At 39.0% G+C, this 15,288-nt stretch overlaps 1 protein-coding gene across 1 annotated transcript; it reads right to left on the reverse strand.

Moving 5' to 3' along the window:
• Window positions 1-1,311: 1,311 nt before the first annotated feature.
• LOC140935251 (lipid droplet-regulating VLDL assembly factor AUP1-like) lies at window positions 1,312-15,222 on the reverse strand. The gene is made up of 15 exons (XM_073384793.1): window positions 15,079-15,222; window positions 12,344-12,481; window positions 11,821-11,905; window positions 10,906-10,974; window positions 9,645-9,759; window positions 9,091-9,163; window positions 8,131-8,167; window positions 7,935-7,979; window positions 6,720-6,793; window positions 6,039-6,093; window positions 5,598-5,685; window positions 4,838-5,005; window positions 3,750-3,883; window positions 2,625-2,728; window positions 1,312-1,623 (listed from the first exon to the last, which is right to left on the reverse strand). Exons 1-15 carry the CDS (start codon window positions 15,108-15,110, stop codon window positions 1,605-1,607), a joined length of 1,236 nt encoding a protein of 411 aa, XP_073240894.1. The 5' UTR covers window positions 15,111-15,222; the 3' UTR covers window positions 1,312-1,604.
• Between the last annotated feature and the right edge of the window lie 66 nt (window positions 15,223-15,288).

Below are 15,288 nucleotides of genomic sequence, written 5' to 3' on the forward strand. Positions count from 1 at the left end.
TAAACCTCTCTACAACGACGAGTTTCTTTTCTCCCTAAGGTGGCCGTACAGGTGAGGTTCAACTTTGTATTATTTCATAATACTCTCTTGTCATTTCTTGTACACGACAGAGTCAGAGGAAGAACGGTGCCTCAAATGGCGACAGAAATACAACATTGGGCGACTCTAAAACTTGCATCTACTTGACAATTATTCCTCCAGCCCGAACGGGCTCTGAGCTAATAGCGGCCGAATGGGCTATTGACTCAGAGGCTATTTGGGCGAGAGGAATAATCGTCTTAGTAAAATCCAACTAGTTGGTCAAAAATATCGAGACAAAACAACTTTAGCTAGCAAAACGCGATTCAGACGCCAAGGTATCCAAGAAGAGATCACCTGAACAAAAAAAACAGCTTACTTCTCTCAAAGCCGACCCTGAAATTTGTCATCGTGCAAGAAAAATCCTTATGGTCCCTTTCAGTTTGGATGGTGCCAAAAGGGGGAACGGAAAACGAACACGGAGAACGGGGAAATCCAAAATGGGAACAAAATAGACAATTAAAGAGAACTTACTGATAGAGCTGGGGTCCAAGTTAGGTTAACGTCTTGTTCCGATTTTTCATTTTTCCCGTTCCCCACTGCCCGTTCCCCGCTTCCTGTTCCTCGTTCCCCGTTCCATCCCTTTCAGTTTCCGTCGTTATCAATAGGGAGCTTAAGCAACAACGATGGCGACGGCTACGAAAACGTCACTTAAAAAATGAATTCTCGCTGCATCAACCATTATCGCGGTAATTCCATCTCGTTAACTTCGTCAAATGTGGGCAAAGGTTTTTGGAGATAAATTCTAAAGGGTTGAATCAAGTTCAGGAAAAGAACAAGAAAGTTGCAGTTTTGTGTTCCCGTCCTCGACAAAACGTGAAATTAGGCACTTTTACTAAAAAAGTGTGATGCAGGTTTTGCTAGTCTAAACCTGTTGCTTTTTTGCAGTTCTCGTTACCGTCGCAGTCGTCGTTGCTTAAGCTCCCTAATAACAGGGCCCCACAGAGTTTTTTTTTTATTTTTTTAATTATAGATAAATACTACGACTAGCATCGTGTGGAACTAAATCTTTGCGGGAGTTAAAATTCCCGAGTGGGCGATGTTTGCGGGAACTAATTTTGGCGATGGGTTATTAAGACAAGTTCCTCTTTTTCTGAAAAGGACTCGGAGCTAATGTCTGAAATTTCAACAAGCTGCATACAACACTCTGTTACGTACTTATTTAAGAAAACTGCGGTTTTACGGCAATGCCATTCTAAGTCATTCAGTTGTATTGCATTTCTATCTTGGTTGATTGTTCCTATTCGTCTTTCACAGTCTCTGTTCCGCAATAACGTAATCGCAAAAATTTAGTGCCACACATCTTTAAATCAGGCTTTGGGACCTCAATATTCTGTTAGTATTCGCAAGACTTTGAAGTTGAGACTGTGGCTCATCTGGTCCGTGAAACATTGAACACAACTCACGGTGTGCTTCACTGCACCAAGCTCTACACACACTGTCTTACAGGGGAAGTGTACGTAAAGCCAGTAACGTCGACACAACGGGTGAACGTGTTCCTCTTCAATTTGGTTTCTATGTTATGTTTATTTATTGAGGAAGCGCCTGTAAAAAAATGCGTAAGAACTAGTCAAGTAAGCAATGATTGGCTAACGATTGCTTTTGAATACCATCAGCCATTAATCACAAGTAAATCTTGCCCCCGCCCCCAGCCCCCAATCGATCCCAGGAATCGTTGCGCTGAAAGTTTGTGCCCATTCTTCCTTTACATTAGTTGTGGCGAATACGTGTTTGGACAAGCAGTGTTCAAATACCAAGCATGTCGAGATAACGGGATTAAGTGGCAGTGACACTCTTGAGCAACAAAATGTTGCAGTTCTTGTTCAACAAAAACAACTGCTAAACAGTGTCTTTATGAGGCCATTTACTTTGTTGAACGGGAATAAGAGATAGCTCTACGTCCTTCAAGTGACAACTTTTTTGATAACGACAGTCAGTCTTTTTTTTTTTAATGCTTAAGGTTTTAGCTGGCTTTGTTTTACTCCAACAACAAACTAGTTAGTTTCTTTCTTGTTTTCTTTTCTTGTTGTTTTATTTTTCTCTGTGCTTGAGCTTATGCCGATCAACCCCTCACTATGCTTAACAGCAACATAAAGACATCCAAAAGAAAAAACAACAGTTGTGATATATTTCACCGCTTCCTAATTTTGTTCTGAGGACAATCGAAGTGGCCGTTTCCTATGTCGCGGAAATTTACCTCGTTTTCACGGCTCGTTTTAAACCGGGGCGGATCTGCCTTTAGCCTGTACCAGGAGTTCAAATAGTAGAGCGCGGCGATCAGACGGTTCGGAGCGAGTTCTGAACGCTTAGAACAGGCTAATCCGCCTTGTTTTAAACCATGTGACATCAGACACATACTCCGCTGTTTCCAAACCATGTGATATCACACACGAATTGGAATCTCGACTACACTTTACTAATCTGCGTTTACTACTGGTACTTAAAGAACCGAGCTTAACTGAAAGGATTTGTCTCGAAAGGTCCGATTATCATTAACTACCAGATATAAGACAATATCAGTACTCACGATGATGAGTGGTTATTACCTTCTTGCATTTTCAAGCATCATGGCTTTTCTTTCGTTCAGCAGTTTTTGTCTTTCCTCAGGAAAACGTGAGAATGTAACGTCTTGCGTCTTGGTTGGTGTTGTCTAGACGAGAAAGGATAGATCTGTTAACTTCACCACCTGTCTCACCTTCCTAAGTTGGTATCCTCCTAATAGACACTGAAAGCGCCCACTTAGGGCCCTGTTCTTATGCAGTGGAACCTTGTTTAAACCTTTGAGCGATTTTCGTATGACCTTGAAAACTGGTTTCGGTAAGTGTTCGTTATTTGTTTTATCAGCTAATGAATGAAAAGATCAAGACATGGCCTCTTCGTTTTCCCGCCAAAGAAAACCCTAATGTGGAGAAGCCATTGTTCGATTCCGATTGGCTAATCTGTTGCAGTATGACGTCAAAGCGAATTATCGGTTGTTTTCTAGAAAGTTCTCGGGCATGAAGTTTTTTCACCCGAGCGTTCGCTTACCAACCAAAAGCCACGCGCGTTTGCATCCGTTCGATAAACCAATCAAATCGCCCTAATTCCGTTCGTTTGTTGTTTCTGTTTTGTTTGCGCGTTTTCATTTCAAGGTCATACGAAAATTGCTCTAAGATTCGAGGACTGCGACGGCATCGAAAACGGCAATAAAGTTAAAAAGGCCCCGTTCATATGGAGAAAACCTATTTTGGGTAGACGGGTCCCCCCTCTCTCCCAGTCCAGTCAACGTTAACGAGCGTGTAAAACGAGAAAAAAGTTGACCCATTTGCCAGAGCCCAATCCCCGTCACTGACCATGAGGATCGCGGCCTCTGGGAAGAGATTAACCAGAGCCAACAGCGCTCGCGCATGCTCTGACTGAGTTGATCTGGCCGGGCAAGCCAAAGTGTTTATATGGAGAAATGCATGTATAATGCTGTTAATATTTTGTTGTAATAATTTAAATGAGCCCATTCCTTATAAGCCCGGTGGCTTCCCTTGGGCTTCCTTGCCATTAGCTTTTTAAATATCTAGATTTTTTTTTGTACACCATTATAGCAAAACAATAAACTGAACTAAACTGAAAAAAAAAACAGTATATGATTGAAACCTCAATCTTAAATGTAGGTTTTAGTTTCCGTGAAAGATACCCACCTCGTTAGACACTCTCGCAGGTGTGATTTTAGCGTGACTGGATGACTCTGTCTTGCTGTTTTCTTTCTCAGGTACATAGCTTACTCTTCCCTCCAAAATATTAGTAATGGTTGTGTCAACACAACGTGTTCGACCTTCAGCAACAAAACAAAAATTACATTCACGAATATATAACGAATTAAGTTGTTACTACACTGCCAAAACTTCTATGTTTAGGTGTTCTTATAATCGGTTTCATACGCAAATTCCAGCTACAACTACTTCTAATGTATTATTAATTTTCAAGTCTCACTTCATTTACAGACATTGATGGCAGTGGTAGTGGTAGTGGTAGTGGTAGTGGTAGTGGTAGTGGTAGTGGTAGTGGTAGTGGTAGTGGTAGTGGTAGTGGTAGTGGTAGTGGTAGTGGTAGTGGTAGTAGTAGTGGGGTAGTGGTAGTGGTAGTGGTAAGCCAGGTAGTAGTAGTGGTAGTGTAGTGGTAGTGGTAGTAGTAGTGGTGGTGGTAGTGGTAGTGGTAGTAGTAGTGGTAATAGTAGTAGTGGTTGCTGCTTTTCCTTTGCAACTGTTAGTGCATCTTGCATGCTCAACTAATCCTCTCCTGCGATCCTCCAATATTTATGCTTGCTTATGTAAGGTAAGCCATCTCAACGCTATCAACTAGTGCAGCATTATCCAAATTATCTTTGCACTCACTCCAATCATAAGGCAGTATTCACGCAACTTGCAGCAACCTGATTTGTTGTAAGACACTGGTTTTAAACGTGGATGATGAAACGCGTAACATCGCTTTAATCAGCACGTTCTGCAGCAATGTTGCAAAAAAAGTTGCACATTTTTGTTGCATGTTTTACTATAGCTTTAGAAAACCGTGGACACCTGCAACGTTTCAGGAATGTTTAATGCGCTATGATCAATCATAACAAAGATAGTAGCCACAAAACCACAAATTAATTATCCATGTTGCTTTTGGGTCAGTTTTCCCACGTCTGATTGGCTTTTCTGAGCAACACAATAGCACTCCAGAAATATTTCTAATGTTCACGGTTTTCTGAGATTCACAGTAAACAGAGCATGGGTTTTGTACTCACTCAGATCTCTTGAAATTACTGTAGCAGGAACCTGTGGCAACACATCCTTGACTTGTTGCACCATTCGTGTTAGCCTTGTGTTGGGACTCGTATTGTTAGGGTCTTGATTTGGAGGGGTTCTACCATTTGGTGCTGGCTTGGGTTGCTGAGACAGGGCCCTTGCTTGAGCTGAAACAATCAAGGTCTTTATTATCAGGCTCTAGTTAAGATCATATTTTTATACATTCAAAACTGAACTTGGCCCCCACTGTCTGAAAGTTGATGAGTGCAATACACTGAATGAATTAATTCCCAGTGAATAGCAGTGAATATTAAAATAGTGGAGTGCGTTCTCCATTTTCATTTAAGAGTTTCTTCTTACCCCAAACAGTTTCATTTTTGCCCTCCCATCCCATTTCCTTACTTTCAACTGTAAACACAGTGTGACAGGTGTGATTGGAGTGGTGTGCCTGGAGGCTCATGCCTGGGTTGCAGAGACTGTCAGCCATGAAAGTGATTCTCTGTCCAAAGGCCAGCTAGCAGGAGCCTGCAGCTGGTCACAGTGGAGGCATCCAGACTTCTTGGACACCTGTCTTCATTACATTGCAATATGTAGTTGTTGTAGTTAATTTTTTTATCTCACTTAATTTTTATTTTTCCATTGTTTTTTGGTATGGCAATGTTGCTAATGAATTTTGAAACAAAGGAAAAACAATTATTAACCACAACATAGTTGTTGGAAAAATAATCATTTATTACAAAATCACTGTGTTTTTACTACCTGCCTGAAGATTGATTTGCTTTATTAATTCACTGACATCTTCAGATGAATAACTTGTAGGTGTCACTCCAAGAGCACTGGCCATCAACTAAAAATAATAAAATACATGTTTACTACTCTAATTTTCCCTACAAATTTGTCCCATATTTCAAGTTTCTCAATGACATATCCTACTGGTTGAAAGGCTATTGCTTAGAAATAGTACTGGTAACTACATTTATGTACATGTTACAGGTCGAAATCAAATTCAGGTTAAAATTTTTTAACCTAGGTTGATTCTCGGTATCCTTTGTCTCCTACCCCTAATTCATGAATAATATACGTGACACTGAAAAAAAAATAGAGATTGAAATGTGGCAAAAAGATAGTTTGCAAACAAGCGTGCTGGATACGAATCAAAGGCATTGTGGTAGCAACAAGTGAGTCCAAAGCCCTACTTACTTTCTGAAGATCACTACAAACATCATCTGACTTGGATTCCATAGGAGGAAGTATCCTGTGGAAAATAAACTTTAACAGTCAAACCTCCCGCAAGTGGACACCCATGGATTGGACCAGAAAAAGCTTCTGTGTAGGAAAAGGGGTCTGCTTAAGATACATTTGTATGCAGCTGCATCCATCACCAAGTGTCCACTAACAGGATCAGGGAGGAAGAGCTGCAAAATTAATAACTGAATGGGTGCATATATAAAAATGACTTCAGATACAAAATAATATAAACTGCTAGATGCTCCTTTCAAATTCCTTTTAACTGCTTGTGAAACAGAAAGGGTCCACATTTGTCTGACCAGCAGGTCACAATGTTGTTGGGTATCTGGCATTTCCTTTAATTTTTTTTAAGAACTTAAAGTTGAACAGCTTCAAAATAATGGTCTCTGTCCAATTTTTGATCAGCTCAATCACCACGTCCAGCCACAATCAGGGTTTTGTTAGAAATGGGCAACATTATTTTAGTCAGACATTGTCTAATGAGTGACTGTTATTTGCAGCACTGGGAGGTTTTCAGCCTATGCAACAAGGTGGCGTGAATGCTTTTTCACTTAAACCTTCACAGTAATAACCTCTTCTAAACCACGCGATTATATCCTATTTTTTGCTAGTAAGTAGACAACAAACACTGACCTGATGTGATAATGTGTGTATGGAACAAACATGGACCAAAACAAATCCTGCCACCATCCACTTTCCAAAACATGCTAAAACAAAAAAAAACTGAGTAGAATTGAAGCATTGTAATGACCTGCACACCAGAAGCACTCACGCCAGAACCAATAGGGTGCATAAGCAACGATAAAGACAACAAAGACAACGACAACAACAACATCAAAAAACAATTATTGGTTTTATTAGCAAGACAGCAGCTCTGTCATGCATCACCCTTCTTAGTATATTTCTTTGACGTTCACTGCACGACTATGACGTGAAACCTCCTTATATTAATATATGGCAGTGTTTTATGGAGGACATGAATGTGCACCCATGAACTTTCCTTTCTCTTTTTGAACCTAGATTAAGTTCTTAAGAATTCAACTCCAGGAGAAATTGCCTTCATTTGACCAATTGAAAGAATCCAATAGACACGATAAGGTTTGAAAGGACACAAATTCGTTTTTTAGCCACCTTTTAACTGCTATCATCGTCACATTGTTTAAGCTCTCAAATGGTGAGCTTACACCGCAGGACAGCACAAAGATGACAGCAAAACGTTTGTGTCTGACAAATGTGACAGGGCTGTTACTTGCGACTTTTGCTCTGACCTTCGCTTAACATTACTGTGTCCTGGTCTTTGTAAAAAAGTCCCATTTACTGTGGAACTCAGAAAACCGTGAACACATGAATAATTTCAGGAATGCTGATCGTGTGGTGACCAATCACATTAATGTTCAGGACACGCGAGCAAACCTCAGAACCACAAGTTACTAATTACTGTTGCTGTTTGCAGTTTAGTTTTCTCATGCCTTGTTGGCTATTTCCTTGCAATACAATAACATTCCATACATATTTCTGGTGTTCACGGTTTTGTGAGTTTCACAGTAAAGGAAGTTGAAGTTTGGCAGAATTTTTACAAAGCACTAGTTTTGTTATGCTTGTCAGACAAGGTTTGCTGTCTTCTTTCCTCTGTTGTCCTTTTGCGTAAGTTCACTAATGAACAAAACTGAATACAAAATTGCTGGAAATTGCACTTTCTCATCAGATACATGAAAGTTTTGTTTTGTGTGGTGTCATAAAATGAGCGCAACCTTATTTACAGAATGATCAAGTTTTTGATACAAAAGACCTATGGATTAGCTTATTAGGGATAAACTGGAAATCAGTAATATAAAGCGAGAAACTTACAGCAGGTATCTGGATAATCAGAGGACGTCTCACTGAGATTAAAACCTGCAAAATAACCAACCATTTTTTTTTCTTTAGAAAAACTACTTGATTTTTCCCACGAGGGATTACAATAAATCCTCAACTAAAAATGGATAAGGCCTATATGTCAAAATAAAACTGAACTCCTGCTGATATTTATGACGTAGATACTTACAGGAAGTACAGTGCTGCTGAATTGAAAACCCCAAGGGCTACAAAAGAAACAGAATTATCAAACAACTAAGACTAAATCAAACAACAAAGATAAGTAAAAAAGAGTAAATTATTATGTTGAGGCTTCTCTGAAGACAAGAAATTTATCATGCAGAACACATACTTCACACACCATGTGACACAAAACATTTTCCAAATGGCAATAACCTTTCCTTCTTTACTCTTTTATACAAATAACAAGAATGTTTTGATCTGATACATGTACTTGCAGTTCATCCAGTATTAGGGAGCTTTAGCATCAACAACAGCAATGGCAGTGAAAGGGGTGGCGATTGGTACCTCGAAAAAAGTGGGTCTCGGAAAATTTTGGCAGGATCTCAAAATCTTGGAAGCGTTTTTGATAAGTCTCAAAGTCTCGTTTTTTCATGGTTTGTTTTTACTTTTTTTGAGTCTCGAAACTTTTCACCAAAAAGTCTCAGGCTCGGATTTCTAACTAGGATCTCAGCATCTCGGCGAGTCTCGGATTTTACCATTTGCCACCCCTAGTGAAAACGTGACAAAAAGTGAATTCCTACTGCTTCAAACTTCTCCGCTCTTATTCCATCTCGTTCAATTTGTCAAATGTTGGCAAATTTTTCTGGAATTGAATTCTAAGGGACTGTATCTAATTTCAGAGAAAGAAAAATTAAATCATTGTCTCATGTTCATGTCTTTTATATAACGTGAAATTAGGAAGTGTCACATTGTAGTCGTGCAACGACGGCAAATAAATGTACAAAAAAGCATGAGTGTGATGCATGTGCAGAGTTGTTGTTTTGTTAAGCTAACAATCCTGCTTTTTTGAGCTGTTCTCGTTGCCGTCACCATCATCACTGCTAAAGCTCCAGATTATTTGGTAACCTTGTGATACCCAGCCTTCCAAAACAGGACGAACACCTTACTATAATATTATGACACTTACCTAAATTTCATGAGTCCTCTTTTTCCATTGGTGATTTGTTCTTCAGGAAACACAAGAAGAGGGGTACTAGATTCTAACAAATTGGGAGGAATTAGTGTATAATTATAGTAATATTGTTGACACAGTTTTTCATTGTTGATAGACCAAATAACCTAGAACAAAGTGGCAAAAATAACCAGTGGTTTGACTAGATAATACATCCAAAGTCATAAAATATAAAGAAAAGTGAGGATTCTACTGATTCTAAAAAAATAGAAAGGAAAATTATATTATACCACTGCTGCAACACAACAACTCTCCCTCACTAAAATACATAATTATATTCTGTACTATCATGTGTAAATAAATCTTGAATATTTGAAGCAAAACGAATTTCAACATTTGCCTTTTATTGCAATTAAAAATGTGATTGTTTAAACATATTTTGTCAAGTACAAGCAGCCATGCCCTCTTGTCCTCAATTAAACCAAAGAAAATAATCTGAGTGACTATTAATATCATGAAAAATAATAACCTGAAGTTAACATGACACAGTTCGCTGTCTAGATCTGTACCTTGTAAATATTCTTTAATGTTATCATCTATATTTTCTCTGTCTTTGTCAGAAGTAAATTCCCGGTAGCCTAAGATCCACTTTACGAGCCATGGGCAATCACATTTGCTAAACGGCTGGGAATAATAACAACAATGTTACATTGTATGATTTCCTGGAACCTGAACTTAATGTGTTCAGATGATCTACCTAACCAAAAAACTATCCACCAAAATACAGTACAAGGGGTATAGAATGGTAAATTCAAGACTTTGCTAGACTGTCAGACCTTGGTTCCAATATTTGAGACCAAGACTTAGAGATTTTTATCAATTCTGAGTCCAGACTTCTAAAAAATCCAAGCCCGAGACCCTAAGCGCCAAAAAAATTCAAGATAATGGTACAAACAAAGCTAAATAAAATGACTGAAAACACCAATAGCCCAACAATATGTGAATGCTTCTTGTTTTAATACTGTCTTAATCTATTATTAGCTCAATTCAATAAGCTGCACCCAGGAACTCTGAAAAATTCAACTCCTGAAGATCAAACAGAAGGAAAAAATGACAAATCCTTGAATCCGAGATCCATCGGCAGAAAGAAAATTGAGACTCCGAGACACAAAAATCACCTGAAAACAAGACTTCACGAACCATCAACGCTTCTGGGATTTCCAGATCAGGCCAAAATCTTCTAAGACCCACGTTTTTTGACGTACCATTCTATACCCCTAGAAGAGGTTGCATATTTAATGGAGAGTGGATGGTACAGCTGTCAAGTTAATTTGCCTGATATTACATTGTATATTTCAATAGTGTACAATAAACAAAAGAAGGCTGAAAAAAAAACTTGAATTTCAAATCATCTGCTTTGGACAAGCAGTTCTCTCTTTGCCTGTCCGATGGTCATTGCTTGTTTTTCTTAGTTAACGCTTTAGTTACAGGATGTTCGATTTGCCTGGACCCTTGCCCAGGGGACAAGTGAGTTAAAAGGTTACTTGCCCAGCAAGAAAATTTACTTGTTTCAAACAACAGGATGGTGCTTACTTTTGAGCCCTCGAAATTTCTTTTAAAGAATACAATAAAGATACAAGCTATATCAAATAATTGCCACTTATGTGAGAGGAAAGCAAGAAAAATAAAATAAAATAAAATAAAAATACATGCATGAACTGGAACAGAATGATGTAAACTATATAGTTAAATATGATTAAAATGTGCAAACTAAAATTATCTAAGTGGACTTGGTCAGTTTATGAGCCAAAACAAAAAATTAATGCTAACCATGATACTTGGAAGAATAGTTTCTATAGCAACATTATCCAAGGCTGTAACATGATTGCTGATAACAACCTGAAAATAACCACCATTAATATCCAAAAGATCCAAAAAATACCTTTATTTCATTTTCAACCAGCAGTATGTGCTCACCCAAATATCTCATTTACAAGTGTACATTGTGATTGATTACTGGTCTGAACTGTCAGCCTTCTCCACCCCTAACCATCCATAGGGGGAATGGGGAGGAAGAAAGAGAAAGAGTTTCTCTCCCCAACGCCCACTCTTTATATGCTACAGTTCAAGTGAAGTTGTGGTTTGTCCTATCATTTACTACTGACTGTCAGTAGCAACCATAAAAAGTAGTGACCCAGTGAAGACCAATATAATTAGAGTTTTCTGTCTATATTAATAATGTAGAGCTTACAATTCTGGATGCAAACGCTCCCTGAAATTTGCAAATTTTATTAGCAAATTCCATCACCGGAAAACCAGCTAAACTTTTCAACAGAGGTAGGTCCCAAACAAAGGTTCCACGCCTCCCCAGTTTGGATTATGACTGCCTCATTTTGAATTTTCTAGATCTGCCCCTGACTCATCCCCAGTCGTCTCTCATTATTAGTATTCAGCGTGGAAGACTAGAATGGGCTCTTTAACAAAGGGAATGACAGGAAGGAAGAAGGGAGAAGGGAGAGACTCCCTCCACCCCTCCTCTCGCCTTCCCATCTTCCCCGCACACATAACCCAAGCGCTTCCCTAAAAAAAATGAGTAGAGACAACTTTATAATAGGGATGACTGGGGACAAGTCAGGATCTGCACCAGGCTAATGTCAGCAGTCTAAAATATTTAAGATTACTGCAAAAAAGTGCCGAGCTTCATTATGATAATAACAATGACACACCGTACATCAACATTGATACCTTATGTTGGCCTTTAATGTAATTTTCATATCCTTCTTGAGTAACAGCAACTCCAAGTATGGCAGAGGAAACCCTAAATAGAAGCCTACGAAAAGCGTTTTTCTTGTAAAAAGTTTGCAGAAATCACGTTAAAAATAACATGCTAATCGTCAATATCTTAACACTTTTATCCAAGTATCCAGTGGAACCTCAATAATTATACATGTATAATGAAGGGCCAAAGGCTGGGACTGACAAAAATTTGTTCGCTATAACAAGGTTTTCTTATAACAAGGTTCTTTTTCATATATTTTACTATTACTGGGGCAAAGAAAATTGTCCATTATACAGAGGAGTTTGTCTTATGGAGGTTCATTATATCGAGGTTCCACTGCACCATAATTATTAAATGGAAAGATATAAGAATACCATTCAAATGGAACCTCTTTGGTACAACTTTTACCTGGTACTACTTATTTCTTCAAGCTTTTTCTTTAATTGCCCGTTATTAGGGGAGAAAGGGTTATTATGCTTTGGTCTTTACCTTTTTACAAGCGATTCTTTTGGTAGAATTGACATTATAAGAAGAAGTTGAAGCCCGAAGAAGAATCTAAATACCACAAGCAACAGACCACATGGAATATAAAACAGAAGCATGAGCAATGCTCCACCATCTGGAAATCTGAAAAAAAATGACAGAAACCCACAGAATTAACTTCCATACATGCACACAGACAAAATTATCTTGAGCACCTTATACAACAAAAAATATTAATATTAGTATTTGCCTTGCAGATTCCTAACCAAGCTTAGGGGGAAAGGCTAACGGTGGCATATACGGTTGAGAGGGCATACCTTGTTGTCCTCTAATCCCCACCATTACAATACTACAATCCCAGACAAAACTACTCGAGAAAGTTTTCCCCATCATGTCCACTTTCCTATGCAGCAAAACTCTTTCCAAAACGACGCCTTTGCGGAAAGAAAACCCCTTCCCCCAATTCAATGTTGCTTCCCACAAACGCCCAGGGATCAGGCTTTCTTTTGAATACACAACAACATTGCTTTCAGGGGAAGGGGGAGAGGGAAGAACCGGTACAGCTATGATGTTTAGAAAAATGCTGTCCAAGTTTACAATTTTCTCAACAGTTTTGTCCAACATTGTAGGCTGATTTAGCAACAGGACAGGAATGTCAGTTGACAATGGGGAAGCATGTGGAAAGGACTAAACATGACTCTTGGAACCCCAATTTGCTACTCTGCCATTGGTCAGGCCAGTTTTTTAATTTGAGTGTGCCATGGTCAACTAACATTCCTGTTCTGTTTCTAAATCAGCCTTAAACTAAACCTCCATTAAGCAGTCACCTTCTATTAAGCAGCCAGTTATAAAAGTCTATACAAATGAGTTCTCCCATAACTTGTTGTCACCTCTAAAAGCAGCCATCAAGCGTTTAATACACTTAGTTTGGCTTCATTTCAAGAATAATATGATAAAGGAAAATACATGTACAGTCCACTTGATATAGACAAATGTAGAAGCTGGTGACCTAATGTGGACCAGTAATGCTTCTCCCATCACGCATTTGTTTTAAAATAAAGTGATGTTTCTGATAAAGTTTAAGCTAATTATAACCATTAACCCCGACTGTGCAGCCACGCTCCATTTAGCGGCAACCGGCCGGTACCCAGAGGGTGGCTGCTTAATGGAGGTTCAACTGTAAAAAGACAAAAAAACAAACAAAAGAAAGGGAGGGCACTTTGCTTGGAATTGAGCCTGGGTTCATAAAGCATGAAGAGTTTTTAACATTTTATGGGTTGTTTAGTTTTGTTAAACGATTTTCTTTGCATGTAGAAAATTTGATCTCTTGAACTCATTAGTAATGTAACATTGCCTTGTAATCAGGAATAATTGTAACAATGTGTCAATTTGCATCAGACATCATCATGACCGGTTTGTTGGGAGAAAAGGCGGGACGAAAGTTTTCAGGCAAGGGCAGAAAAGCCCCTGGGTACCGACTCTCACCGGACCATTTCCAAACAGTCAAGAGAATGCTGCTTCCTGATTGGGTACAAAAAATGTCTTGTATTATTGATAGCATCCAAACGTTTTCCCAAGTCATTGGTAGTTCTTTCGTTTCTGGTTAGTAAAGTAGAAAATGAAAGTTTCCCATGCGTGCACAACCTTGGTGAACCAACCGGACATTAGTGCACAATATAGTATGGCAAGACAATAGCTGTCTTATACAAACTCACAAAAGAACTCAGGTAATGCTGTTTGCCAATTGGGCACAATAATACAAAGCATTTTTTTGTGCCCAGTCAGGAGCCAGCATTCCCTTGACCATTTGGAAATAGTCCGTTGGAAATGGTCCGGTGAGAGTTGGTACCCAGGGGCTTTACCACTTGTGTTTGAAAACTTTCGTTGCGCCTTTTCTCCCGACCAGACTGACTGCCCCTGGGTCTCCGGGATAAGTCAGACCCTAAATTAATGGCTCTCTCATTTTTGTTACAATAATGGAAAAAAACAATACTGGAGTCAATGCCCGGGAGGGGGGGGGGGGGGTACTGCCATATATGGGCTATATAGGTATGTGCCGCTGTGAAGGGTATGGTTTTCAAGCAGTTTACTCTAGGATAGAGTATATAAATCAGAGCGTTTGGCTCTAGAATGGGGTATCATTTTTCAGGAAACTGATCAGTTGGTTGAAGATTTTACCTGGACTAGGTACACAGCTACTCTAGGATAGGGGGATTTGGGGAGTTTACTCTAGTATAGGGTATCAAAATTCAGCTGAACTAGCTCTGGTAAAGGTTAAGGGTTCCAGGCTCCCAGCGGCCACATCCCCACCCAGAAATTCCTAAAGTACCCCCCCCCCCCCCCCACCGGAGTCAATGCTATCAAAAATCAAAAATCTCCTCTTTAATTTTAAGTAATTTTTCATGTTCAGTATAAAAGCAAAAACACCTATTAGTGCTAATTAACTCAAGTGGTTCCCTTGATGGTTTAGTCAGACCCCAAATTTATTATTAATGGCTCCCTAGACATTTATGACACATCAAGCGTTTGCTTTTAAATCAATATAATTGAGTGATTAGGCGGGATGTCCGGCTTTTGCTGCGAATCTTTCAGCAAATTCGTGGTGCAATGTCTAAAAGTCGACTCCCAAAAAAACCAAGAATGCTACCATCAAGGAAATTGGTATGCTTTAAAGCTGCTAAAAGCTAAGGTAAGATGACTTAACTTCGTAATCAGTAATCTTATATATATATGAACCTTACCTGCTGTGACAAAAAAGGTCTTTTAGAACCATTTTCGATCTTTAAAAATGATAGCGAAGACAATTTATCAACAGGGAGAAGTTCCGAAAAAAGACTAAATCTGTACAGCAATAAATTATTTCAGTTTTCCAGGAACAAATTACCCTCTTTGCCTTCGAGAATTCGATGATTTTCTGGTTATGAGCCCGTTATACTATTAGTCAGCAGATG

The sequence above is a fragment of the Porites lutea genome, chromosome 4 (assembly GCF_958299795.1).
Source record: "Porites lutea chromosome 4, jaPorLute2.1, whole genome shotgun sequence".
NCBI lineage: Eukaryota > Metazoa > Cnidaria > Anthozoa > Scleractinia > Poritidae > Porites > Porites lutea.

Coding starts and splice junctions, on each gene's coding strand:
- LOC140935251 (XM_073384793.1), bottom strand. CDS start 15,110: ATGGTTCTAAAAGACCTTTTTTGTCACAGCAG. Junction 9,164..9,644: donor CATTAAAGAATATTTACAAG/GTACAGATCTAG, acceptor CCAATTTGTTAG/AATCTAGTACCCCTCTTCTT. Junction 5,686..6,038: donor TTTGTAGTGATCTTCAGAAA/GTAAGTAGGGCT, acceptor TATTATTTTTAG/TTGATGGCCAGTGCTCTTGG.